The sequence below is a fragment of the Pseudonaja textilis genome, chromosome 4 (assembly GCF_049901715.1).
Source record: "Pseudonaja textilis isolate UNSWEBS1 chromosome 4, rPseTex1.2, whole genome shotgun sequence".
NCBI classification, from domain to species: Eukaryota; Metazoa; Chordata; class Lepidosauria; order Squamata; family Elapidae; genus Pseudonaja; species Pseudonaja textilis.
Genome location: NC_141993.1, coordinates 24,410,969 through 24,436,966, shown reverse-complemented (window position 1 = coordinate 24,436,966; position 25,998 = coordinate 24,410,969). Strand labels below are relative to the sequence as shown.

General features: G+C 39.5%; 1 protein-coding gene across 3 annotated transcripts; it reads left to right on the top strand.

Annotated features, from left to right (window-relative positions):
* The first annotated feature begins 785 nt into the window (after positions 1-785).
* LOC113442740 (putative lysosomal acid lipase/cholesteryl ester hydrolase) lies at positions 786-24,572 on the top strand. 3 transcript variants are annotated; one of them, XM_026710492.2, is made up of 10 exons: positions 786-1,123; positions 3,796-3,907; positions 7,144-7,261; positions 12,533-12,731; positions 13,944-14,053; positions 14,802-14,938; positions 20,208-20,354; positions 21,654-21,725; positions 22,171-22,242; positions 23,878-24,572. In XM_026710492.2, the coding sequence occupies exons 2-10, from the start codon at positions 3,803-3,805 to the stop codon at positions 24,118-24,120; spliced, it is 1,203 nt and encodes a 400-aa protein (XP_026566277.1). In that variant the 5' UTR covers positions 786-1,123; positions 3,796-3,802; the 3' UTR covers positions 24,121-24,572. The 3 variants fall into 3 exon arrangements, with proteins under 3 accessions (XP_026566277.1, XP_087788515.1, XP_087788516.1); XM_087932389.1 differs by having other exon boundaries at positions 1,002-1,112; XM_087932390.1 differs by lacking the exon at positions 786-1,123 and adding an exon at positions 1,894-2,114.
* The last annotated feature ends 1,426 nt before the right edge of the window (positions 24,573-25,998 follow it).

Genomic DNA, 25,998 nt, shown 5'->3' with positions numbered 1-25,998 from the left:
GCTGACAAATTGGTTTGAGAAGAACATGGATTTTTATAGGGTTGTAAGATGCTGCAGGCGGTTGTATAATGTCTGAAATACTCCTAGGGGGTTGTGCAATGTAGTGAGCCTTGTGTCCTTTGCTATTCTAATGGTGGTGGATTAATCCCATTATATCCTAAACATCACGAACTGTTCTTAGAATTTGGATGAGGGATGTAAATCCTTATTCCCATCATCTGGAGCTGAAGGTGTTTTGTTTGGGAATAGGTTGAGGTGGGTTTCTCAATGGGCACAAAATATTCATCTCTAAAGACTTCAGGCATCTGTTGGGGCTGCTTTCTGCCTTTATTAAGATTTTGCTCCATTTCTCCTTTGGGGAAATATAATATTCTGTTTCTTTTAATATTCCTCAAAATATTTCATTCTCTAGGACATATGTGCGCGTGCTTGATTACTTCTTACAACGGTTATTAAACTCCTTTGACTTTGCTGATCAAAAGCTTGCAAAAGGTGATCACATGACCTTGGGTCATGGTCATAAATATGAACCAGTTGCCAAGCATGGTGGGAGCCATGCTGCCAAGGTCGCGAGTGTGAAAAATGGTCACAAGTCACTTCTTTCAGTGCCAAGTTGTAACTTTGAACGGTCACTGAAGGAGCTGCCCGTATGTTCAGGCAGGGCCGCGGGGCGGGGGGGGGGGGGCAGCATCTTGTGCCAGCCGCTCTATGGTTGCTGAGGGCCCAGCTGCAGAGCGGAGGAGGCGGCTGCCCTCTTTCCGTCCCTTCGCAGGAGCCTCGTCAGGGGGGAAACGTCCCGAGAAGCGCTTTAGCACCAGCCGCCCTGCGCGCGACAGCGGCAGCAAAGCGTAAAAATGGCACGAAAGGAGACGAGGCGCCAAGAGAAGACAGGGAGGCGATTCCCTCAGTTTCACTTCGCTCCCAGCTCCACTCCGGTCCCTGTCAGGGGTGTGAGGGGCGGAGCGTACTTTCTCCCAGAGAACGCTGATTGGGCAATACGCATAGCCTGAGAGGCGTGGTTTGGCCTTCGCTGCGATGCCGGGGCGGAGCGCTTAAAAACAACCCCGGAGTCAGCGCGGGCGAGGTTTCTCCTCCTCTGCCTTCGCCGTCTGGTCGCTTCCCGGTGAGTTTCTGGCTGCTCTTTTCCTCGTTTAGCTGCAGGGCGCCAGGGCGTGACTCGAGGGGAAGCCCCGATCAAATCGTTGCATATGAAGCTTCCCAGGAAAATGGGATGCGGGGAGGGTGGTTGGGAAACGTGTTTTCCATCGGGTTGGCGGCTCTTCAAATGCCATTAAGGGCCTTCTTTGGGGAGGTGAAGAAACTTAATGTGGTGTGTCCCAAAGGTGCTTTTTTCGAGAGGCAGCTGGACTTTCTTGGTTTTTTTTTCTTTTGAAGACATTTCTCTTCTCATCCAAGCAGCTTCTTCAGCTCTGCCAGGACAGTGAGGATTGGAGGAATTGATATTCGTTGCAGACAGCTGGTAATCTGCATCCTTTAGGAGACCAGCTGTCTGCCAGGAATGTCAGTCCTTCCATTCCTCACTGTCCTGGCAGAGCTGAAGAAGCTGCTTGGATGAGAAGAGAAAAAGGGCAGCTTAAACCTTGTTGAAGGTGTGTGTGCTTCCATCCATCTCTCAGACTCTTCCCTACCTAAAAAGCTTCTTACATGTGGGGTCTGTACAGCCCAAGACAGCAGTTGAACACTAGTATTGAATGCATAAAGTTGAAAGGATGGAAAATTACAAGTCCTAAAAATATTTTTAAGGTCAGAACTGTTTCGTTTGCTACTTCTAATTCTGGTCATGAGACGTTTTTATTGCAGAAGAAGAACAAGAAGAAGTGTGTCTCAATTGGAATCCTTTGGCTTCCCCTTTGTAATATGTTTTGCATTTTCAGCAGCAGCAGCAGGGATTTTTACGGAGGCAGGGGAATTGTGTAGCCTGTCATGAGACTTGTGAAATGCTGCCCCCCCCCAAAAAAACAAACAAACAAAAAAAGGAACAGGCCTTCTGGAGGAAAGGTAGCTCCACCATTGAAGACAACATCCTCTTTGAATAAGGAATGAACAAGTGTTTTATCACTTGTTTCTATTTTATCTTCTGAAAAATGCCACAGGTATTGGTGATTGAGCTACATTCCCGCTCCAGTTTTACTCTTTCTCTTTCTCTCTCGTAAAAGCCTCTTCTTGAGTCTTTTCACATCCACTGTATCTTGAGCTATTTTTGGAGTCCTTTACTACTCCATACTTTAATTGCCTCCTTTTGGGAGGGGCAGGTTTTTCTTTTGTGGAGATTTTCCTGAGCAGTCTTGTCTCCTCACCCCCCAGTGTATAAATGGTGCTGTATGTGATTATTAGAATTTGAGATGTGAACTTGCAATTACTATATAGACATAGAAAGAAAGTACAAGGACTAGGCTGGGTCAGATCAAAATTCTCTGTAGCACAGTAACCGGAGTAACCAGACATTAGAAATTGTGCAAGCAGAATAGTTCCGTTCTTGTTGATTGAGGAAATACTTTATAACGATTTGAAAATAGTTTTTGCTTTTTTTGCTGGGTTTTTAACTTCCCAGTCTAATATTCATCCCTGAGGTTTCCTAATGGTCTCATGTCCATGTAGTTAGATCCGACTTTATTTATCTTTTAAAAGTTCAGCCAAGCTAGCCAACTAGATTTTCAGCATGTAGAGGCCTATTTATCTGTTCTGATATTGATCTTGTGTTCCTGGAAACTTCAGTTTTTGATACATACATTGAAAACTCAACATTTGCAAATGTTTAGATAAGTAACATGGATTTGTGGTGATGTTAATGTCCGTCCCCCCCTTAACTTTTAATGTCCGGTAACTGGAAACTGGTAGCAATCATTGAGATGATATGTGTGTGTACGTGATATGTTTATTGCTTGAAATGATAGCACTGCACTGTGATGTAGCAGTTATGGTGTATTATAGAACCAGACAATGCTTACTCCAGTCCACCTTCAACCATGGAAATTCCTTGGGTAACTAGGTCAATCAGCCAAGCCTACCTCACGGGGTTGTTGTAGGGAAAAATCAGAGAAAGGAGTGCTTTGTAATTTTTCTTGAGTTTCATGAGGAAAAACAAGATATAAAATCAAGAAAGAAAGCTGTTCAGGTAATGCTGTACCTTATGGCCTAGATCAAGGGTCTCTAACTCCCCTGGTCCACGGGGCCATTTCATGCTAGAAACTGGGCCAAGCAAACAAGCGAAGCCCCATCTGTGGGATGCATGCAGCACTCAAATCCATGCCCCATCCAGTCTACAGAAAAACCTTTCTCCACATAACCCATCCCTGATGCCCAAATTGATCCCTTGGGTGCCTCTGGCCTAAGATGATAATGCTGATTTTACCGATTGTCTCCCTGTCAGAGATTAATGAGGGCAACTAGTTCTATTAAATCGGGGAGCGGGTTGCATGAAGGGTGGCTTAGCCAATCTCATTGAACACATGTACTCTGACAATAAAGATAATAATAATAAGAGGTGTGGATTTCAATTCCTAGAATTCCACAGCCTCTAACAATAATGGAGCATTTTTTTCTGTTCTAGGCAAACACTGGGTTTTTTTTGCCACAGCTCTGAGTATCAGCTGAGTGTAAATTAGTTTAAGCCGCTTTTAACTCATGTTTCTGTATAGAACATAAGAGAGCTGCAGCTTCACAGTCTTAATGTGGGTGTTAGAGGAAGTTGATTAAGATTGTACAATGTTTGTGGTGGTATAGACTTGCATATTTGTGCTGAGAAGATGACCTCTCTCTCTCTTTTTTTGCTAGAGATAAGATGTGGCTGCTAATAATCGCAGTGAGCTTGTTCCAAGGCCTGGTAAATTCAGCAATGCTTGACAGGAGAAAAAGTGATGTGAATCCAGAAACATCCATGAACATTGTAAGTTGTTACTATTATCACTTCAATTTCAGACTATTTCAGTGATTGGTACTGCATATTAAGTCCGTGATGAATCTTTTCATGAAGTTTGATCTTCATTGAAAATTTGGACTGCAGAGGAAAAACACTCTGTTCTTAAGCAAATTTTCCGCAATTGGGAGCAGTTTAAAACAAGTAAAGCAAAACAATGCAATAAACTGCAGAATTTGTAAAGTGCTCAGTGGTGAGTTGAGTTCTTGTGAGATACATATCCAAACCGGCAAGCATGTAGAAGAAGAGGGAGAGCCCAATGAAAGAAAACGTTAAAAAATTATGATATTTATGTAGTTACTTACCAAATACATCTAAATTATATCAAACCAAAATATCTTTACAATCCCCAAGTCATGTCACAACTTTTGAGCATCCCTAATGTTTGGAAACTTCAAGTTGAAAAATTTGACCTGCCTCACTGGGGATGGTATTAAAAGAGTTATCAGTATGGAGTTGTTCGGTTGCCACAAACAATCCAATGCTCCACGAATTCCTTTGACTCATATCTAATGCCAACTTAGTACTATCCATTGATTGCCTAGGTTCTTGTGAATAGGGTTCAGCAATAAAATTTCTGAACTGCCACCTAATGTATGGTCCTGATTCTTTTCACCTGATTGAATGTTCCTGATTTTCATTGTAAGCCAAAAGTCAGCGCGTTTACCATGCATGTGATTGGATGTACATATGACTCCCATTGTATCTGTCTTTTACAATAGGTACATAGAGTGACATATGGACACTGCCTCTCGGCAGTTGCTAAACATTAGTCAACTGTGAAGGCTGAAGCATGTTGATGGTTGCCAAAGCTATTGGTCAAGTACACAGATGAATTGCTTCAGCTTTATTGCTTAGTTTTTGTTCAACAATCATATTACGTAGCTGATTTGCATATTAATAGAATTTTTTAATGTTGCATTTAAAAAAAACTTTGTGATTTTTCCCTATCCTTTTGTACATTGAATTTGCTGTTTTATATGTTTTTAGATAAGTGAAAAAAGATTTGTAGGCCTGTCTTTTCCAACCTCTCTAGGTATTTTGAGAGAGTAGAAAGATGGAAATTAGCCCTAAAATGTAAGGTGGTCTAATTACAAGCTTGCTCCAAACAGAAGGAAAAAAATTCTACCAGATTATATTTTCTTGAAACCAATAAAGGGTAAATCTGGAAAAAGTACAAAAATAATTGTTTATGTTTATCACTTGCTTTACAAAGGACAATTCTAGAAGAAAACCAAGAAAATAAATAATTGAATTAAATCTAATGGACAGCTTTCTGAAATAAAGGACTGGGTTGTTGTTTTTTTATAATAAGGACAAATGGACAGTGCATATGTGCAATGCGGCCAGAGTGCACACAGAAAGTTTAAGATGATGGCATGATAATGTGGTTGAAGGTCCCACCCAACATGCAGTGCACATAAAAACAGTCCATGCTTTGTTCTTATTGTCATAGCCACCTTCTCCTAGATCTGCAGAAACACCTGAATTTAACTTTGTCTTTTGCATTGACATCCTACCAATTGCCATCCTTAACCCTCCATAACCATTAAGGTTGATCGCCAAAATGTTATTTACCCCAATTGCTAAGCTTTAAAGAAAAGAAGGTTTTCAAAGAAGGAGCTAAAACTTTCCAGTACTAAAATAAGGCTGGGGGAAATAGTTTATTAAAGCATTGGAGTCGGATACCTGGGTAGGTTTTCTCCAGTTTGTGTGAAGGGTTGACTTCTGATTCCTGATTTTAATTCACATATACTTTGCTTTCTTATTCTATCAAGTGTCAAGTGGCTAACTTAAAAAATGAATTAAAATGACAGACTCTGTTGAGTTAAGAAGAGACTATAATATTGCTACTGAAATGAACAAAAGCCCTGCCTAAAAAGGGCAGCTTTGGTCTCATGGTTAAGACACCAATTTAGAAACCAAGAGACCGAGTTCCAGTCCTGCTTTAGGCATGAAAGCTGTATGGGTGACTTTGGGCCAGTCTCTTTCTCTCAGCCCAACCCATTCCCAGAGTTATGATTGCGGGGAAGATAGGATGAGAAGGGAGTATAAAGGTATATTTGTTGCATTGAGTTACTTATAAAAATAATAAAGATGGAATAAAAATAAATAAAAAGTTTTCAGGTTTCCTCCATGTTGAATGAATGAAGATCAGTGCCATTGATTAGAAATTCACCTTCCAGAGAAACTACTATATTATTGGTACATCTCTACATCTACAGATCTTAATAGTTGGGTTGTTCCAAAGAGTAGTAGTAATAATGCTTAAAGAGGGCTGTAAAGCCCTGTGTATCAGTATATAAGGCCACGTGTTATTGTAAGCACTGGACAAGCAATCCAGATTTTTTCAATATAGACATTTTGTAGAGTAGTTGTCACATTTGGCACCAGTAGTTACTTTTGAATGCTTTTCAAGGGTGGTTCTTCTTACAGTAATGCAGAAGATATGTTTGTATGTATACATGGCTATCTATGATATCTGTGTCAATCAGTAGCAACAGAGTAATAATAGTGGTCAAGTTTGAATCAGTTAGCCACTTATCACTATTCAACTTACCAAATACTGCGGGGAGGGATTGTTGAGAATTCAGACACTCCAAGAATAGACTGTGTAAGCCGAGACACACCAAGGTCACTACTGCAGGTGTCCGACAAAGACAAAACAAAAGCCTTATTCATTATTGGACGGTGTGATCATGATGAGGAAGGGAAATCCAATGTTTACCTATGCAGTGTTGCACGGGAAAAAACATAGAGAGCAGGTTTTAATTTCTCAGTGCCAAAAAGGTGTACTCAAAAGTTTCACTTTGGGAATTTTGAAGGTTCCGAGAGTGCTTGCGTTCTTTGGGTCTGCTAGTTGGACTATTGACAGTAGCAATAACTGTAATATTAAATGAACTTTTTAATGTTTACCATAAAACCTTTGTGACTTTTTTTTTCATCCTTTGATATATAGAATTTGCTTTTTAAATGATGTGTGTTTAGATAAGAGAAATAAAATATCTAGGCCAGCCTTTTTCAGCCTCTGTAGATATTTTAAGCCAACAAACTTCAAAATTCCTAGCCAGCGTTGCTAAAAGTTTGCAATACTAGGAATAGCGGTCCAAAGCATTGTGAGAACATTAAATGGGTGAAGGCTGGCCTAGGCACTTTAGAATAACTGAATAATGAACAACACTATCTTTGATTTGTTTCTCTTTTAGAGTGAAATTATTTTATTCAGAGGATATCCCAGTGAGGAATATGAGGTGGTGACAGATGATGGATATTACCTAAGTATTAATAGAATTCCTTATGGGAAAATAAGTCAGAAAACCAAGGGTGAGTATGTGTTTGTAAACAGATAGTAGAGTATTATGAAAGTATATAAATCACTTAAAAATATTGTCTGTCCTTGTTAAAGTGATTGTTTCCTATTTCCAATATATTTTAATTTGTTTAATTACTCTGCTCAGTTCAATAAGGGCATTAGCCCAAGAGATTCTTGTGAACTGTTGAAATGGAATGGCCTGAATTCTACTTAGTGCTGATCTTTGTGCCTAATAGAGCCCTATGCAGAACGATATAACCGTGTCTTCTAGATACAGAGCTAACCAAGTACATGTTGGATAGAAACCATATAAAAACTTCTTCAAAAAGGAAGCTGTGATACAGTATGATGGGCAGCATTTTGATCATCTGTTAAATTCACTGCAACCATTAAAATCCTGTTCATTTATCTAGCTGACTAAACACAAAAGGAGAGACAATCTGTATATTATATAACTCTTGTTGCAAATCTTGTTGTCACGGCCCTTAACTGGACCAATGCATCAGAAGGCAACAATTTTTGAACCAAGGTACCTCAAATGGGCTAACTTAGAGCGGGGATCCCCAACCCACTGGTCTGTGGACCTGCACTGGGCCTCGGTATGCCAGCAACCGGGCCGTGCAAACAAGCCCCATCTGCGGGATGCAGGCAGAACACGAAATCACAGCCCCTCCGGTCCAAGGAAAAAACCTTCCTCCACAGAACTGGTCCCTGATGCCCAAAAGATTGGGGGGCTGCTGACTTAGAGAATGTGTCTAAAATTCGGAGCCCATGACTCCCAAGGGAGGGAGCAAAAATGGTTAGAAATGGTTCCTTCTAATGAATTTGGTTAATTTTGGATGAGTATAATTTTGGAAAGAATCCTCGGGATATTTTGATGTACTAAGTTTCAGCAACCATCTGATTGGTGTTTTGAACGCTTCCCTGTCCAACCCAAGATAATCATGGACAGCCTCTGAGAAATGACAGGACATATATTCAAATGAAAATTCCACCCTAGGATACAATTCAAAGACAAATGTCCTGTAATCTAATGGAAACCAGTTTTGCACATAAAAGATTCATTAAAACACTGCCGGGGTTTATAGAAAGTAGAATCTTTCCCGAAACACTGAAAGAAACATCTCTCAATACAGCTAGTCCTTGACTTACAATACTTCATTTGGTGACCGTTCAAAGTTACAACAGCCCTGAAAAAAGTGACATATGCCGTTTTTCACAGTTACGACCTTTGAAGCATTCCCATATGATCATGGAATCAAAATTCCGATGCTTGGCAACTGGTTCATACTTATGACCGTTGCTGTGTCCCAAGGTCATGTGATCACCTTTTGCAACCTTCTGACAAGCAAACTCAATTTTAAGATTCACTTAACAACTTGGTTACTAACTTATTAACTGCAGTGATTCACACAACTATGGCAAGAAAGATCGCAAAATGGGGCAAAGCTCACTTAACAAATGTCTCAGTTAACAACAGAAATTTGGGAGTGGTGGTCAAATATGGCCACCCCGAAGAGGAAGAGCTAACCGGGAGAAAGATTGTGTTGGAGCGGTGAAGAAGAGGACAGTGTGAAAACCGGGCTAACCAGGCGCAACATTTGGACGTAATTAAGACTTCCCTGGTCTAGGCAACAGATTTAATCAAAAGAAGGACTAGGGGTGACATAATAGCAGTATTTCAATATCTTTGGAGTTGCCACAAAGAAGGTCAAGCTATTCTCCAAAGCACCTGAAGGCAGGACAAAGAAACAATGGATGGAAACTAATCAAGGAGAGAAGCAACCTAGAACTGTGGAGAAATTTCCTGTGGAATTATCAGTGGAGCAACTTGCCTCAGGAAGTTGTGAATGCTCCAACACTGGAAGTTTTTAACAAGAGATTGGACAATCATTTGTCTGAAGTGCTAGAGGATTTCCTGCCTGAGCAGGGGGGTGGACTAGAAGACCTCCATGGTCCCTTCCAACTCTGTTATTCTATTCTAGATAATGAGATGGGTGGCCTATGAATGGCTGGCATATAAATTTAGTAAAAAAATAATAATAATTCTGCTATTGCTACCATAATGCTTCAAATTACAAGGTCTCTCAGTTTTCCAAAGGTGTGGCAAATAAAACAAATGTAACGCAGCAGGAAACCTCCGTTCTTGTTTTTGAGGTTGGATATCTCCACAGTGATGTGAAGCCTTGGGGCCAGTTTGGCTTCTTGAGATTTCCTGCTTCTCTGTTCAATATAAAAAGCAGGGCCCTCCACCCCCCCACCCCCCACCCATCACCAATTCTTTTCTATGAGGTCATTTGCAACCATCTCAGCAGTTGCTCAACTTTTACACCAAGGTAGAAATGAGTGCATTTGAATGCTAAGCTCATTCTTCTATTTTTATTCCTATACATTCAGTTTCTTAAAAATAGAGGAAATGGCAGCTTTAATAGGAGAATTATCTTTGCTGAATGTGGAAAAGGAGAACATAAAGGGAAGATTCATCCATTTAGATACTTTAACTTCCTGATATTTCCTGTGGGAAGAATTATTGGCCTAAAATTTACATTGATCATCTATGGAATGAGCCCCCCGCCCTCAAAAAAAGAAAAAAAAAGAAAAAGAAAAAGAAAGAAAGATCTGAATGGGTCCTACTATGCTGGTGGTTTCCTTAATTTTTTATTACTTTAAAATAATAGAAAAAGAGGAAAACATAAAAGAAAATGCAAAAATATACACTGTACATTATCAGAAAAAGTATATAACAAGTACTTAAAAAGTGAAAAAAATAGAACAGGAAATTAAAAAAATATATATAAAGTAATTACAACAGTAGCAATTACACTTTTTTATATAATTATCTAAACAAATAGTCATATATGTATTACACTTGTATAATTACCATGCTTTGTACACTGCACTTGGTACAAATGAGCCCCATATTTCATTATATTTATCCATACAAAGTCTACATTGATAGGCAGTCTTCTCATAAGTAGTAAGTACAGTCAGGTCTTCAATCTATTGAGTAAATGAGGACATGTATTTATTTTTCCATCCTTGCAGTACTAAGGGCATGGAGAATCCATTTAGTTATCCAGTTGTCACATTCCATGAATAGATGTGCTGAAGTCATCAACATTAAAACATTAGCACCAATTGTTGACTTCCAATACATATATTTAAAACTTGAGAATAGGTACTTTTGATGATATTGCTCCAGATTTGGAAAATTGAATTCTCCCTCATTAATTGGTACTTGCATCTTGTGTAAATATATTCTTGGAATTGAAGAGCCCCATAATTTTTTTCTAAAAAAAGAATGTATTTTCTGAAAATATTTCCCATATATTTGAACAGGAATTCCTCTCAGGACATAAATTAATTTGGGAATAATATTTATTTTGTCAGCATTCTCCAAAGGATGAATCCCATCTATCCATATCTTACTAAACCTCTTTTTACATTTGATTTATATTACATGTTACCAAGCTACATCTTTCCGTATAGGCATACCAAAATATTTAATGGAGTCAGTACAAATATGAAATTGTTATTTCTTAAATAGAAGGATAACTAAATTTATCAAGTTCAACAATTACAATTAGGACTAGTTAATAGATTATCCTGCTACTTTACTAAGGCATCTATCATTAGCATCAACACTGGAATAGCATGTTTAGAATTAAGCAAAAGAATATAATCTGCAAATAAAATCAGTTCATCTTTTTATTATTTTATTTTTTAAAACATTTAAAGATTTTTTTTTTAGTTTTCTTTAACCTGTTATGTATTTTTTCTTTTTCTTAAAAAAATTCTTCTGTAGCCCACCCTCCTTGTCTTTCCACCCTCAGGTTGATTGATTGATATGTTCAGCTGAATTATGGTGAGGGGCCAAAGAATTGGCTCTTCACCCAGGCGCCCTTTAAACTTTGGTTGTTTTTGTTGTTGATGTTTCCACCTGGTTTGTTATTCTGCCATTCCTACCCCCTTTTATCCTTGTCACTATTATTATCATATTTAAAATTTTTATTTAGCATATGCTGACAGCATGACAGAAGAGAAGTAAACAATATACACAGTCCACATAATGGTATATACAACTTCTATGGAGATTCGGCAGAGGCCTCATATCTGGATGTCCAATCCAGCTATCCATGGGCGATCTTGCATAAGATGTTTAATATTTCGCAATGTTGTTGGCTCCAGAATCACAACAAGGGGAATCTTTCCATTCCCGCTGATACAGGGTAGAGCACGGGTGTCAAACTCGCGATGTCACATTGTCATCATATGATGTTTTTTGATGTTTTCTCCCTTCACGGAGCTGGAGTGGGTATAGCCTGCACGTGATGCATCTGGCCCACTGGCTGCTCGCTTGACAGCCCTGAGGTAGAGTCACTTCTTCCAGTATCACACCTAATTCTGTTCAATTTCAACCAGACAGAACGAGGCAGGTCAAAATCAGGTGGTTTGTTAGACGGATTGTGAATGGTCAGGCCACAAGAAGGTACCTTTGTTTTAAATTAGCGGTCCTCCTACCTTTTGGGCACCAAGGACCGGTTCCTTGGAGAGAGGTTTTTCTACTGAGCGAAGGGGGCGTGGTTTCACATGCCTGCATCCCGTGAATGGGGCTTTGCTTGTGTGCGCGGCCCAGTTTCTGGCATGCTGGTGTCAAGTCCATGGACCGAGGAATGGGGACCCCTGTTTTAAATCATTTGTAAACCACCCAGAGTTGCTGTTGTGGTTCGCCGGCAGCAATCAGGTGGACGTTCCTGAGAAGCCTGTGCTGGGTGTGGGTGAGAGCAGGATGATTTATGGAAGAGCAGCACAGGCGACTCGGGAGTAAGAATGCTAATTAATGGCCCCTCCCTCTAGGGAATATAAGCCTTTTGCAAAAGGCAAAAGTTTTAAGGAGTTAGCGTGAAGATTACAGACTCTGATTTATTGGACTAATTGGCTGCAAGCTGTCAGTTATCTACAAAGAGGGTTATTTGTGGAATAAAGCCGTGAACGTTTCAGTTTTGGACTTTATCTGTGTTTGCTTTCGGAAACGGGCTGGGACAGAACAGTTGCTGGGAGTCGGACGGCATATAAATATGTGAATCTAATCACACATGCATGAATTCTCCTCTTGAGAACCTCTTTGAAGAGATTCCATTAGCATCAATGTATTTATGCATCAAATCTGCTGTCATTCAAAGAAAGGCATTTGTACAAACGGCTGTGGAATGAACTTTCTTGCCTTAGGAGAGGATGCTGTAGTTCTGCTTCTAACTATGTGTGAAATGCTTCCCTTTCAGAACCAAAGCCAGCCGTGTTTCTCCAACACGGCTTTCTTGCGGATGGCAGTAACTGGGTGACCAACCTAGACTACAACAGCCTGGGTTTTGTGCTAGCTGATGCTGGTTTTGATGTTTGGTTAGGGAACAGCAGAGGCAACACCTGGTCCCGAAAACACATCAACTATACCACAAAGCAAAAAGAATTCTGGATGTTCAGGTAGACAAATTTGCTAAACGTTAGGAACTGTTTGGTTTTGCCCTCTACCTATCCCTCTTTTTCTGCTATATGGATGAAACTGTCTATGACTTCTTCACCAAGTCCATAAAATGTAAACTGACCTTTTTATATTCATTAAGAACATTGCTAATTACATTTTTGTCCTGGCACTTTCCCAAAGCTGACTTTTTTAAAAAAGAAAAGTCTATAAAGAGACTTTCTCTTTATAACCCTCCAGGTTTACTAAAAAAAAGAAGAAGAAGAAGAAGTTGCAGAAAGGAAGGGAAAATGCCGAAAGAAAGAGTTAAGCAGGCTGATTGGGCAATTCTAGGAGCTGAACTGCAGAAATCTTAAAAGTTATTGAGGTTGAGAAACACCGGATTAAAAGACCTAGATTCCAGATGATCCCCAGCTATAAAAGTTCAGTGGATATTTTTGAGCCTGTTGCTGTTTCTTAGCATAGATATCAAAGTTGTTGTGGTTCAGAAAAATGGGAAGAGTGAATGGTGTGTAGGCCAGTTTGAGCTCCTGAAGGTGGAATATAAATGAAATAAAGGAGAGTGCATGACATATATAATAAAACAAGTAAGTAAAGAGGGACACACCCACACACCTAAACACACACTTCATGTGCTTATATTCTTCTGGGTAGGTTGCAGGATCTTGGGAAGCAAACTATGGAATCATTGGAAGACTATATAAATAAAAATAACACTGGAATAAAATTGGTCATGATTGTTGAAAGCTCTTTTGCAGAGCGCAGAGAGGTTTCTCAAATACACTTGTTAATGTTAATTGCATTTTATAGTTATTTCATCTTTGACGTAGTCTTTTAAAACAAGTCACATCTTCATTGTAAGGAAAGCAGCTAAACCAGATGTGTCTTGATAGGTCAGTAAAGGACTCATGAACCCTAAATATGACTTGAACCCTGGTATCTTTCCATCACATTGACTGGATATCATTGGGTGGCATCTTGGATAATATCAGTGGAACAACTTGCCTCCAGAAGTTGTAAATGCTCCAACACTGGAAGTTTTTAAGAAGAGATTGTATAACCATTTGTCTGAAGTGGTGTAAGGTTTCCTGCCTAAGCAGGGGGTTGGACTAGAAGACCTCCAAGTTCCCTTCCAGCTCTGTTCTTCTATTTTAATATGGATCCCACTTCTTTATGTAATGTGTAAATCTGACGGATTCCCCTCTCCTCTTTAGTTTTGATGAAATGGCTAAGTATGACCTTCCTGCTTCAATAAATTTTGTCTTGAACAAAACTGGTCAGGAGCAACTCTTCTACGTTGGTCATTCTCAAGGCACCACCATAGGTAAGTTAACAAACTAGTTTGCATAAATAACATTGGTAATTTTAATAGCTACGTAGGTGAAGTTGAATTTCATAATGCTTAATGATAAAAAATAATTACGCCAAATACAGGTAAATAATCTGAATCAGTATTCCTTAAATTGATGTTTTGAAGATAAATTATGACTTTAGCTTGTGGAATGTGTAATCTGAAGGGTATTAGCTTAGGAAAGACATATTTTAAATAATGAAAAGTTAAATAATGGAAAGTATGAAAGTTTGAATGAAGACTTTAGGGTTTTGAAGTGACTTTGGATTGAATTAAGATGTCTTGGACCAAATGAACATCCCAATTTCAGTTGAACTGTATAAAAGGATATGTGGAATACAGTGTGTCTGCACAATGGATTAAATCCTCTTCCTGGTTTGTTGCCTGCCTATTTTAAAAATGGCATACCCTAGGTAACACAGCCGTTGCCTGTGGAAAAAAGAAATCAAGTTTTTTCAGCATAGCAAAAGAGGCTTTTATATATTTCAGAGTGTTTGATCATTTTGAAAGTTGCTTTGGTTTTATAAAGAAAAATGGATGAAAGAATTGTTCAGGCACAGACAAAGTCCCCTTTGCCTTAATGATGCTGGCCATAAATTGTGAAAATTATGAAAAATACAGTTCATTTTGTGAAATATGCAACAGATTGTTTTCTTACTGATTTTGTTCAGCCGCATAGCTTAAGATCTATTCGTGTCTTTTGTGTTTCTCCTTCTTCCAGGTTTCATAGCATTTTCAGCTTTTCCAGAATTGGCAAAAAAGATAAACATGTTTTTTGGATTGGCACCCATTATGAATGTGCAGTTTTCATCCAGTGCTATGATCAAACTTGCAGGTCTTCCTGAATTGCTATTTAAAGTACGTGTTTTGTTTAAAATATTTGTTTGAACCACAAAGTGCAGCTGTTAGGTGATGCAGCTGAATACTACATTTCTTCTTGTACATACTTAAAGAAAAGACCAACATGCCTTTGAACAAAAGTCTCAACAAGGAATTCAGTTTTAAACAAACACTACATGTGTGTGAGTTGAGGTGTTCTGGGCCATTATAAATGATGGCTGTCTATTCTGCTTCCTCCTCTTTTCTTTCCATAGCGGGGAAGAGTGAGGTTGAGCAGATAGAGACAGCAAGTGGCCCAAAGTTATTTTTATGGATATACATTACCCCTCTCTCTGAAATTATTGAAAGCTGCCCAGCAGAGTTGTTGAAAGGAAAGAAAAAGCACCAAAACATTCCACATATGGATTAATTAACATATTTAACAGATTAACAGAGTTGCAAGGGATCTTGTAGATCATCTAGTCCTACCCCTCTGCCCAAGCAGGTGATCATGTACCATTTCTGACAAGTAGCTATACAATGTCTTCTTGAAAGCCTCCAGTGACGAAGCTCCCACAACTTCCGAAGGGAAGCTGTTCCATTGCGTGATTGTTCTCACTGTCAGAAAGTTTCTCCTTATTTCCAGGTCGAATCTCTCCTTGTTCAGTTTCCATCCATTATTCCTTGTCTGGCCTTCGGGTGCTTTGGAAAATAGCTCGGCCCCTTCCTCTCTGTGGCAGCCCCTCAAATATTGGAACACTGCTATCGTGTCTGCCCTGGTCCTTCTCTTCACTAGATTAGCCATGCCCAGTTCCTGTAACTGTTCTTCATATGTTTTGGCCTCCAGTCCCCTAATCATCTTGGTTGCTGTTCTCTGCACTTTTTCTAGAGTCTCAACATCTTTTTTATAGTGTGGTGACTTACTTTCATCACACTATACAAAATTACTTTCTTGGCCTTGTTGCTTGCAGGAACCTTGTTGTGCACAATCTTAAAATGAGTATAAAGTAGGGAAAATCCCAATTTAAGCAACATGTGAAGTACTATAGATTAGATTTCACTTTGGATGGATTTGTATTTGAAAAATAAAAATTGAAAGTAGTTCTTCTGATTATCAGTCTCAGTTTACAGGTAGATCTCTACTTACCTTTTACTGTTGAAAGTTAAGAATGGCACTGAAAAAAGTAATTTATGACCATTTTTCATATTTGCCATCGTTGCTGCATCCCTCTGGGATACATGTTCAAAAATTCAGGTGCTTGGCAACTGACCCATATTTATGACTGTTGCAGTGTCCTGAGGTCACATGATCTTCTGACAAAGAAGTCAATAGGGAAACCAGATTCACTTCACAACACTGTTATTAACGTAACATCTGACTCATATTTATGACTGTTGCAGTGTCCTGAGGTCATGTGATCACCTTTTGTGATCTTCTGACAAGCAAAGTCAATGGGGAAACCAGATTCACTTCACAACAGTGTTACTAATTTAACATCTGTAGTGGATTCAGTTAATAACAGTGGCAAGAAAGATTGTAAAATGGGGGTAAAACTCACTTAACAGTTGGCTCAATTGTAGTGATACGTGTATTCTTCTGGTGCAGACAAAAGCTTATAAGCCCTGTGTTAGGCTAACCCAAATCTTGCATAGATAAAATTAAAAAATGAAATGGTGTCCCTACTTTCAGAGGACTTGTTCCACATTGCACACTCCAGGATTCTGCGTGTTGTTTGATTAAACATTAGCCAATAACCCGGCATTGCCCGGGTATTTATTTATCCCAATCCTGTATTAGACAGAAAAATGCTGTTGTCAGGCCTCACAGTGTTGTACTGTTCCTGCATGTCTAGATGTAATAGCTCTATCTCTCTTATCCTTTAGTCAGGCCTTACGCTGCTGTACTGTCTCTGAAATTCTAGATGTAGTAGCTCTCTTGTGGAGCATCGCAGGTCTTCTATTCCTCTCCTCGGGAGTTTCTTTTCTACGCTGGTGTTTCATTTTTGTAGCATTTGATTGCACTTGGGCAATCGCTTGATGTTTCATTGGAGGGCTGAGAGGGAGCCCCCTTGTGGAGTACTGTGAAGCCGTTACCATGGCAAGTCCACTGTGCTGTACAGTAGAAGCCATTTTAAGGCACACATCCCCCAAGGGGTGTTAGGGGTTTTCTTACCCGCACAGTATTTGTTTCCAGAGGGTAAGTCATCTGCCTACCACGTTTGGTTGAAATTGCTCGAGACGTTCCAGAGTTATGTTGGAACACACACACACACACACACACACACACACACACACACACATATACACACACACATACTGCTCAAAAAAATAAATAAAGGGAACACAAAAATAAGACTTCCTAGATCTGAATGAATGAAATATTCTTACTAAATACTTTGTTCATTACATAGTTGAATGTGCTGACAACAAAATCACACAAAAATTATCAATGGAAATCAAATTTAGCAACCCATGGAGGTCTGGATTTGGAGTTACACTCAAAATTAAAGTGGGAAAAAAACACTATAGGCTGATCCAACTTTGATGTAATGTCCTTAAAACAAGTCAAGATGAGGCTCAGTAGTGTGTTTGGCCTCCACGTGCCTGTATGACCTCCCTGCAATGCCTGGGCATGCTCCTGATGAGGTGGCAGATGGTCTCCTGAGGGATCTCCTCCCACACTTGGGAGGAAGGATCCTGAGGGATCTCCTCCCACAGGCTGTGGTGCAACGTGGCGTTGATGGATGGAGCGAGGCATGATGTCTCAGATGTGCTCAATTGGATTCAGGTCTGGGGAACGGGCGGGCCAATCCATAGCATCAATGCCTTCGTCTTGCAGGAACTGCTGACACACTCCAACCACATGAGGTCTAGCATTGTCGTGCATTAGGAGGAACCCAAGGCCAACCACAGCAGCATATGGTCTCACAAGGGGTCTGAGGATCTCATCTCAGTACCTAATGGCAGTCAGGCTACCTCTGGTGAGCACATGGAGGGCTGTGCAGCCCTCTAAAGAAATGCCACCCCACACCATTACTGACCCACTGCCAAACCGGTCATGCTGGAGGATGTTGCAGGCAGAGAACATTCTCCACGGCGTCTCCAGACCCTGTCACGTCTGTCACATGTGCTCAGTGTGAACCTGCTTTCATCTGTGAAGAGCACAGGGCAGTGGCGAATTTGCCAATCTTGGTGTTCTCTGGCAAATGCCAAACGTCCTGCACAGTGTTGGGCTGTAAGCACAACCCCCACCTGTGGATGTTGGGCCCTCATACCACCCTCATGGAGTCTGTTTCTGGCCGTTTGAGCAGCCACATGCACATTTGTGGCCGGCTGGAGGTCATTTTACAGGGCTCTGGCAGTGCTCCTCCTGTCCCTCCTTGCACAAAGGTGGAGGTAGTGGTCCTGATGCTGGGTTGTTGCCCTCCTACGGCCTCCTACACATCTGATGTACTGGCCTGTCTCCTGGTAGCGCCTTGATGCTCTGGACACTACGCTGACAGATACAGCAAACCTTCTTGCCACACCTTGCATTGATGTGCCATCCTGGATGAGCTGCACTACCTGAGCCACTTGTGTGGGTTGTAGACTCCGTCTCATGCTACCAGTAGAGTGAAAGCACCTCCAGCATTCAAAAGTGACCAAACCATCAGCCAGAAAGCATAGGAACTGAGAAGTGGTCTATGGTCACCACCTGCAGAACCACTCCTTTATTGGGGATGTCTTGCTAACTGCCTATGCTTTCCACCTGTTGTCTATTCCATTTGCACAACAGTATGTGAAATTGATTGTCAATCAGTGTTGCTACCTAAGTGGACAGTTTGATTTCACAGAAGTGTGATTGACTTGGAGTTACATTGTGTTGTTTAAGTGTTCCCTTTATTTTTTTTGAGCAGAGTAGATAGAAAGAAGATAGATTAAGGTTAAGTGGCATCCTTGGTAGTAACACCAGTCCTGTAATGCAAAAGATCATCTTTGCTGACAATATGCTGTAGCTTAATTATTGAACATGCCGTCGTAGGGAAAAAATTTACTCTGAAGTGCCATGAATTCAGTACGAAAACCATAGCGGGAAAATCGATCAATGCTTCCGCAGAATATATCAAAGAAAATAGAGCTTGATGATTCCGTAATGATAATGTTTAGCGTTTAAACAATGTCCCCCAGTGCATTGGTTTGGCTCATTCTGCCAGATCGAGAAGGAGAGATGTTCAGTTGCTCCAAGTTCTCTGTTGAGTTGGTGCCTAGAAAATACTTGAATTGAGTGTTGTGTGTGTTTTACCTGTTCTTACTACTTCTTTGAAAAGATGAAGTGCCTATTCAGGTTGGAAAAAAGAAGTAGTTCATGATTGCCTTGGCAAAGGTCAAGAGATTTGATAGCTGTTCCAGTCTCACTGAAGTAGCCATGAAGATCCTGCCCATGTGGATTAATCTGCTGAAATTAATCTGCTGAAAATTAATATAGAATACATTGCAGAAAATGTCCAGAGTGCCACCAAAAGCTCTATTAAGAGTGAGCAATCATATGACTCTATTGCATATGAAATCAAACGTAATATTTTCTCTGTCTTGCTCCCAGCTTTTTTAGAATACAACTCCCTTCTATGACACTTCCCCCCCCCCCGTGCTCCCCTCTCCCAAAAAATACAGGGCCCAGAATAATGGTTGAATGTTACATCTTTCAGGTTATTATTGAGTGTAATTTCATTCTATTTGTTCACATACAGTATTTTCTCAATTCTGTAGCATTAGGATCAAGTTTTTGTTTTTCTTTTGGTCCACTGAATCATAAAGTAGTGAAATAAATTTATTTTCCAAATTCAGCCTCAGTGTTTTGTAAATTTGGCAATAACATAGAATAATAGGGTTGAAAGAGACCTTAAAGCAGGTGTGTCAATCTCCTGGGCCGCAGGCTGGTTGTGTCACGCACTGGCCATGGCCATCCCCGTTTTAGCAAAGGGAAAAGTGATACGCGCAGCGAGTTTGACAACCTTGTCTTAGAGATTACTAGTCCAACCCCCAACCCATGGCAGGAAATCTCACACCACTCTGGATAAATGGCTTTATAATCTCTTCTTGGACACCTTCAGTGATGGAGCATCCATAAGTTCGGAAGGCAAGCTATTCCTCTGGTTAATTATTTTCACTTTCAGGAAATTTCTCCTTAGTGCTAGGATGGTTCTCTCTTTAATGATCTTCCACCCATTACTTATTGCCCAGCCGTAGGATTCTGTGTTAATCATATTGAGAAGCATCCTTTTTTTCCAGCAAAGTGACGTATATCATTATACTATTCTTATTTTGGCAGGAAATATTTGGAACCAAGCAGTTTTTACCCCAGAATGCGCTTATAAAATGGCTTGCTACCCACGTGTGCGACCGTGTTTTACTTGATGATCTTTGTGGAAACTTTTTCTTTCTCATGTGTGGATTTAATGAGAAAAACCTAAACATGGTAAGAGCGTGAATTAAATGCGTAAACTCTGTTTTGAAACGAAATGAATTAATCTGTAAAGGTTTTTTAAAATAATACTGTGCATGTTATCAGACAGGCAAATACTCTTCTCTAAGCTGATATCTTGGCTATTCGGTAATGAAAGACTGAGAATCATGGCCAGCTTAAGAATGGCACGATGGAGTCTCTCAAGTTCTAAAGACTCCCTCAAGTAAAGTTGAACTGGGTTTTTTAAAATTTTTATAACAAAAACAACAAATAAAACCATCTTTCAATTGTACTGTGTGTCAATTGGGTGCCTATATCTTGGGCATATAATAATACTGGTATACATTTCTTATTGAGTTTACATTCATATTATATTATAGTAAACATTATATATCCTCTTATATCATTATTACCTTGTCATTAAGTTTTAATTTCAATTTCAAACTATCCTTAAAGGCAAATCCCAAATAGTACTAAATTATATTTATATTAAAGTTTATTCACAAATAATCAATTTTAGTATATCGTTATTAATACAATATCCTTTAATTTCTTACTCTATTTTCTGGCCATCCATAGAATAACACCCAAATCTTATAGTACTCATTTTCTTCTTGTTCTCTAATTGCTAAAGTTAATTACTCATTTCTGCACATTCCATTATTTTTTTAATCTCCTCCTCCTCCATTGGAATTTTATCATTTTTTCCAATTTTGAGCAAATACAATTCTAGCTGCAGTTAATACATTAATATTAAAGTATGTTATTTCTTTACTATAGCTTTCAGGCAAAATCCCCAATAAAAATATCTCAGGTTTTAAGTCTATGTATCATTCTTTCTAACCACGTGTGTATTTTAGTCTAAAGTCTTTTAGCTTCCGTGCATGTCCACATGTGGTAGTATGATCCAGGTATCTGATGACATTTCCAACATTTCACTGATTTATCTTTAAACATCTTTGCTAGTCTTGCTGGGATTGGTGCCACCTGTAAAACATCTTGTACAAATTCTCTTTATAGTCTGTTGACATTGTTAATTTATAATTTCTAGTCCATAATTTCAGCCGTTTATCCAAATCTATGCAAATGAACTGTTTTTTTTTCAGTTGCATAAATTAGTCTAGTTCATCCAAAAACTAGACAGATGAGCCCTTCTTAGCTTTGTCAAGATTAGCCAGGGTCAATTGCATTTGGACATGCTAGGCAAATGTTAAGTTCTGGTGCATTTTTCCCTTTTAGATGAAATGTTAAAAAGAAGTAATTTATATACTTAGTGATAGATTTAACAAAGCATTTCACTGTTGTTTTCAGAGCCGAGTAGATGTCTATTCCACACACTGCCCGGCTGGAACATCTGTCCAGAATATGCTTCATTGGACTCAGGTAGAGACGAAATCTCCAGGCTGATTGATTAACGCTTGCAGCAATGATGTTTAGGTTATTGGCTTGCATTGACGGGTCCTGATTCAAATGTCAGCTTTTACCTGTGTGGCAATTCTGCAGGTGCTCTTCTAGGAGGAAGACCAATTGAACTTTGGAGGTCTTACTTCTAAGGAAATTCCCTCAGCAGGAGGTGGATGTTAAGGTTACTCAGTGCCATTATTTGCACTAAATCCTGGATGCCTGCCAGGATGGGAAGACTTTGGAAAATATACACAGCTGTGTATTTTTCAAGGAATGGGCGGCTAACAAGTGTTACAGGAAAACACCTGGTTGTTTTCTCTTCCTAAATATATTAAATACCTCAGAGCAGAAAGGCAGTAAATAGAATGAATGAATGAATTTTCTTGAAGGCATCCACACCTTTAAAAGTAACTTTATTTTTAAGGTTGTACGGTCTGGGGAAATGAGAGCATTTGACTGGGGAAGCAGAAAGGAAAATATGGCTCATTATAAACAGGTAAGAATTTCCAGACACATTCGACCGCAGTATTATCAGATAACCAATATACAGGTAGTCCTTGACCACAATTGAGCCCAGAATTTCTGATGTTATAAATGAGATAGTTGTTAAATGAATTTTGCTCCATTTTGACATTTCTTGCTACTGTTGTTAAATGAATCACAGTAGTTGGTTAAATTAGTAACATGGTTGTGAAATTAATCTGGCTTCCCTATTGACTTTGCTTGTCAGAAGGTCAGAAAAGGTGATCATGTGAACCCAGGACACTGGAAATGTCATAAATGTGAGTCAGTTGCAAAGTGTCTGAATTTTGATCATGTGACCATGCTTCTGCTGCAATGGTTGTAAAAAACTGTGTGAAAAACTGCCATAGTCCCTTTTTTCAGTCATGTCGTAACTTTAAATGGACACTAAACGAACTGTTACAAATCAAGGATAATGATGCTGCTTCTTTTGTTCTGTTTTCTTCTTCTTTTTTTGCAAAGATATAAATTTTCTTATGAATGGCCTTATCCTAAGGCAGTGATGAGGTGTCCCCCTCTTCCTGCATTTACAATTGTGCTTTCAGGGCAAAAAAAATCCCCATTTGTATCTACTTTGGGACTTAATCATCTGTGGAAACCTGTTTCAAATGAAGTGGCTAAAATGAGTAGCTCATTTTAGAGGGAGGGAGACAGAGAGGGTTGGAAGCTGATCTATTATCTACATGAAAAGAGTAGGGCCATCCTCATTTTGTTGGGTAGTATTAGAAACCATTCAGTTGCTGAAATTCCTGTAACCCCTTCCATTTTATCTGAATAAATCCTGGCATCTAAACTAAAACTTTCTCTCAGCCCAGGAATTCTCTACTTAGAATTCTTTTTATTCTATTTGCCCTAATTATGTTAGGGTACTGGAACTTAGGTACAGATTTTTAGTGTACTTTATATTAAGAAATTGAATTGTATTTGTTGTGTTTTTTATTGTACATATGTGTGGTTTATTGTTTTGGTATTTTTACTGTTTTCATGCTTTACATAACTTGGAAATCAGCCCCCAAAACTTTAGGGAAATATGGGGAAATATGTCAAATATTGATAAATTCCTGGAAAAATGGGAGGCCTTTGTTAAATACCCACATTTTTCCATCTATAAGATGCCCCCATGTATAGGACACCCCCATGTTTCATTTCAAGCACACTACAAGCCATCACTATGCAGAAGCCATCTTATTAGAGAGAGAGAGAGAGAGTAATACAACAAGAACAGGAAATGCATCACAGAAACAGTAGAGTTGAAACCTAGAGTGGCAATGTGATACAGGAAACAACTACAATAGAGAGGAATAATAGAGCTGCCTATAAGGTAGAGGTTTGCGCAGCAGAGCTGGAGGATGGGGATGGGCCACGCCTTCTCACGGCCCCCTGTCTATAAGATGCCCTTCCATTTTCAAGTGAATATTTTAAAGAAAAAATAGTGTCTTATATATGGAAAAATATGGTAATTTGCCTCAGATGACATGTTGAACAGATCTGGAGATCCTTGGCTTTCCAGTTGTTGCCAAACTACAACCTCAGCCAGTTTGCTCAGTGGTGACATCAGGATGAGAATCTCTTTGGATTTTTTTAATTGTTATTTTTCCTTCTTTCTTAGCCAACACCACCTCCCTACAAAATGAAAGGAATGCTTGTTCCAACAGCTATGTGGACGGGTGGCCATGACTGGCTGGCAGACCCAAAGGACGCTGCCATGTTAATGACTATGATCCCAAATTTGATATACCACAAGGAGATCCCAGAGTGGGAACATCTGGATTTCATCTGGGGCCTTGACGCCCCCCAGCGCATGTTCAGAGATATGATTCAGATGATGCGGAAAGTTCAGTATGCCCATTGATTACTTGAAGTTGTAATCCCAAAACACCGATGCAGTTGTGAAAAGGAAGTCTTGCTTTTTACCTACGTAATAAGTATTATTCCAACACAATCCTCCAAAGCACACACTTCTTGTTTGCTTAAAATATGAAAGAAGCACTTGGTTCTTTAAACACAAATGATCCTGGAAGGTATTACAGAGTAGATTTCTTGCCTTAAAATCCTCCTGTGGATTTTAACGCTGCATCTCTCCGTAATATGGAGAGAAGAAATATTTTTATTCATTTCAATAGGAAAAGGCTTGTGAGGCAGTCTTCTTGAATTGTTGTCCTGGTTTTGGAAACAGATGCAGGCATGATATTTTCTGGGACATCTGGAAGACTTGGGTGTTTTAGAGGGAGCGGGCATGTTAAACGCAACATCATGCGTAGCGGAGACTGTTCTCTTGGAAATAAATTAGCTTTTATAATGAAATATGCTTCGACTGCCTCAATTGCTACCCTGAAAGTTTTGAACATGTATTAGAATTAAATACTGAATGAAATGGGTTGCACATCAACGGGGGAACTTGTCCGTTGTGTTGGAAAGTGGCTTCATTGCAACTGAGCTTTTCACCAGCCTAAGAAGGCAATGCAGAACAACATAGAGCAAAAATTGAACCCAGTGAAGATGGTTGTTTTCCTTAAGATGGTTGGAATGAGATTTCTCCTTCCTAAGAATTTTAATGCCTTGAATGCCAGAGATATGCAGTCCATCAGATTCCATTCTCTGTCATATACATCTTACGGCTGTGACAAGTCACATGGGGCATAAAGAAAATGTTGATAGGGGGACTCAACATTAAAGTCACCTATTTTGTCCTTAAATTTTCTCCTACATTTTAGAACTTTTGTCATTTTACAGGCCCATTAGGAGTGGTGGAAAGGAGAAATCAGTTTTGGCAACTTTGCAATTTGTGTTCCTAAATTTACTTCTGCTTCTGTTCATTGATGGTGAGCTGTAGAGAAACGTCCAGGGCAATTGTTCTGATTTGTTTTTCTTTGTTTTTCTATGAAGTTCAGCAGCTAAAGGGATGAGGATTACAAATGGGAATGCTTGAAAGAAATCACATTTCCTTCACAATAGAGTACATCCAAAACAAGGAATCTTAATTATATCACGGCAGTTTTTATTCAAACCACTTCCCAACCTGCTGTCCTTATGTATATCAGACTTACATACCTACAGTTCTTGGCCATATGAAACGCTAGTTGGGAGATTACGGGCACTGAACCTCAAATCATTTGTAGAGGGTACCATATGTAAAACTTGACCATACATTTAGAGACTTATATCTATTAAGTTTACATAAAACCTTATATGGTGTTTAGATCTCCAGGACATGATATTATCAAGGTTCCGAGTGACAAACCCAACCAAAGTAAGCACGACCGAGATGATCCAATCTCTTAATGCAGAACTTAATATTGAGTACATCATTTCGGCACTGATGAGGGCAAAACCAGATTTATCTATTTCCCGCGCAAACCCACATAGCCTTCAGGTTCTGCCCCTCTCCCATTAGAACAGGTCACATTGTCCAATTGAGTCTCCTGGTATTGTGAGAAAGTCTTTCTCTGATAAACACCTGCCAAAATGTCTTTGGTTCCCATGCTTGGCGTCTTGATATCTGAAACCTAAATTCTATCTTCCCCCTTCCCTCCTCCATAGCTGAGAAGCGATAATAGTTGTAACAGAAAAAAGCGGGCTTTGAAGCTTGACAGATAACTTCTAGTAGGATGGGCACAAGCTGTTGTATTTTAAGAAGCAAATTTTGGGGATTGCTGACAGCCCATGTGGTCTAGCAGTTAACATAGTGGCTTGCACTGGTGAGACCCAAGTTCTAGTCCCTCCTCAATCA